The following is a 2805-nucleotide window of genomic DNA, read 5'->3' on the forward strand; positions in this document are numbered from 1 at the left end:
GTCGCGACGTATAATTCGCAAAACAGTTCGCCAACTGAATAAGTAGCATTAAGGGAGGATAAGGCGCGCGTTTATCCTCGCCGCGTTGAAAAATAAGGCGCGAGAATCCGTGGTAACCACGTTGGTTAGAATCAAAGTTGGAGAAGAATTTCAGGTACAATCTGCCGTCGCTGTGCAACGGTAATGCCGTGCAGCGGAGAGCTAAGTATCTTGTAATCCCTCGCTTAAGATCAGGAACTTCCGGACGCTAAATGCGACTTACCGTTAGCGGCGGCTTTAACGTCATGTGAAAATTATAAGAGGTACTTCGATGGCGCGTAAGATAAGCGCCGCCGCGGAAGAAAAGCCCTGAAGCGTGGAATTTAGGACGCGGAGAACTTAAACGCGAAGAATCATATATTCAATCTATATATCAGTGGATCGATGCGTGCCGTCACATACAGGGCGTACCTGGCATCACGCGCTTACCACATATCTCTCTCCAGTGAATTTAAAATTTGATTTCAATTTAGCCAAGTTTTCCGTTATGACGTAGTCTCTCCGTATATATCTAATTTTTAATATTTATCTAAAATATATATATATATATATATATATAATTTTACAGAAATATGTAATTCTCAAAATTGTTTAATTAATTAGTGCCATTATAATTAATGTTATTATAATTATTAAGATATGATCATATGTATTACATCTTTTGAATGTAATGAAAAGTACAAGAAAGATGTTAAATTTAAAAACAGAGTTAGATTTTTCAATAACCATATTATTTTGAAATATAAAAGATAACCTTTAGTACACTAGATTGAATTTAAATAGCAGAATTCATTATAATAATGTTCTCCCATTGCGAGATAATATGAAAACTGTCTTACTAATTGATTTTTTGTTAAAAACAATGATGTTACAAGAATATATGTATTATACACATTTCGTTTAAATCTACTTAGAAATTATCATGTAAGAATTTTCTTTATACCATATGTTATTAACAATAATAATTGCACACATCGTATTGTGCATATAATTCTAAATATCACAGAGCAATATAAACTAATTGACTAATTGCTGGAAACGATTCAATTTCAATATTTATAACCTTACATTTTTATTAAAATAATGTTTTTACAATTATTATCGTATGGCATTGGGAATTCGACATATTAAAGTCATATTTACTGCTAAAATACATTCTAGGATTAATAGGCAAAAGAGTCTCGTATCGAGTATTACATGTTTGCGTGGTATTGATAATGGCTATAAAACCGCGTTGTTGGATCGATATAATGGCTGTCTCGAAAGGTCTGCCCGTACCGTATTATCGTAATTCATAAGACACAAATCTCGTTGTTGTATGAGACTCGCATCACATTGTACTCACCTCGATATCGCTCATTATTAATCTTTTCTAGAGATATTAAACAAAGAAAAAAGAATGTATGTGGAAAGCACCACAAGCAAACACTCCGTGTCGTCGATTCACGATAATATGGCGTACCTCGTCGACAGGAAACGCCGGGCCCAAGATGTACACAAATGAACATGCAACATCCGGCAGCGTTGCTATGGATATGGAAATGGCGATTCAAGCCTTAAGCCCGTATCAGACATCAGACTACTGTGACGTCCCGTCATTTTTCAAAACCATATTTCAACTAATAATTAAGTACCGCATCTATTTCTGCATTATGCCTATGAAATATAAAACAATTATTTAACCATTTGCCCTCATTTCCATTATTAATCAATTTTACTAATTGCTTATTGTTCTAGTTTCATATAGTTATTTAACGTAGAAATTAACTATATTTTAGTTCCTTTAGTAGTAATAATCGATTGCGCAAGGAATTCAAGGTTCCTTAGACCGACCAATCAGAAGGCTTTATTTAAAACTAGGCAGCTGCGCAGCAATAGTATATAAGATGCAGATTTTCACCGTCAAGCCAGTAGTACCGGTAGTATCAGTTGTAGTACCGTCAATCCCGCCGATCATTCCAACGCATAACTATATGCGTGTCTTTCATTATACAGTAATATTCTCTTAGTCTCTTACCGTCTTAGTCTCAGTCTCTCAGACGCAACCGCGTGTCTTTCATTTTCATTCGGTCAGTCAGATAGATTCATAAGCTCAATCTGTACCCAGTTAGCCAAGTCTGTTCTAACAGATTTTGGCAAGGTCTGCTACAAATTATTGTCAGCAAAAAGGCTACGAATTGAGTACAAAAGTTGTTATTACCGATTAAGCTGGCAGATTGACGGCAAAAATTGAGCAAAGGTTGGGACACGATGCCTATACAGGATAATTCAAATATTGAACTGGTTTTTGGAAAATCGAACAAATAATTGTTCGATTTTTACTTATTCGGGCAATTCCTCTCCAAAAAAATCTTTAATTTTATAAATCAAATAATTTAAATTTACCTATATGTTTTAACACATTAATATGTATTATTATATATTAATACTGTAACTGATCTAATTTTTGTCGTCGAAAATTGCCGTAGATCTGCTGGGCATTTGGCGCAAATTTGTTGTCGGTCTGCGGTTGACAAACCTGCTCTCGATTTGTTGCGTCAATCTGTCGTCGCACTGCTAGTGACAGATCTGCTCTGGTGTTGTACCTAATTTGACATCAGGATATGATCTCAACTTTTGGTTGCAATTGGAGCGCACTCGAGGACACAGTAGGCCCTGAATTTGGCAGCCTTGTTCCACAGGAAATTGTTTGCCGTTTGTTAACAATCCGCAAGCAAATGGTTAGCTAGGTATAAGTCAAGAATAAAGACTTTGAACATACACCTG

General features: G+C 35.6%; 1 protein-coding gene across 2 annotated transcripts in view; it reads right to left on the minus strand.

The window, feature by feature from the left end:
• Positions 1–1533, minus strand: part of LOC115242781 (transformer-2 protein homolog beta) — a 5223-nt gene extending 3690 nt beyond the window's left edge. For both annotated transcript variants that reach the window (XM_029819323.1, XM_029819325.1), the window contains exon 1: positions 1385–1533. In XM_029819323.1, the coding sequence (XP_029675183.1) occupies positions 1385–1399 (15 nt within the window). In that variant the 5' untranslated portion in view covers positions 1400–1533. The remainder of the gene's footprint in view (positions 1–1384) is intronic.
• Between the last annotated feature and the right edge of the window lie 1272 nt (positions 1534–2805).

This window comes from Formica exsecta, unplaced genomic scaffold, assembly GCF_003651465.1.
Source record: "Formica exsecta isolate Colony F162 unplaced genomic scaffold, ASM365146v1 scaffold627, whole genome shotgun sequence".
Taxonomy (NCBI): Eukaryota; Metazoa; Arthropoda; class Insecta; order Hymenoptera; family Formicidae; genus Formica; species Formica exsecta.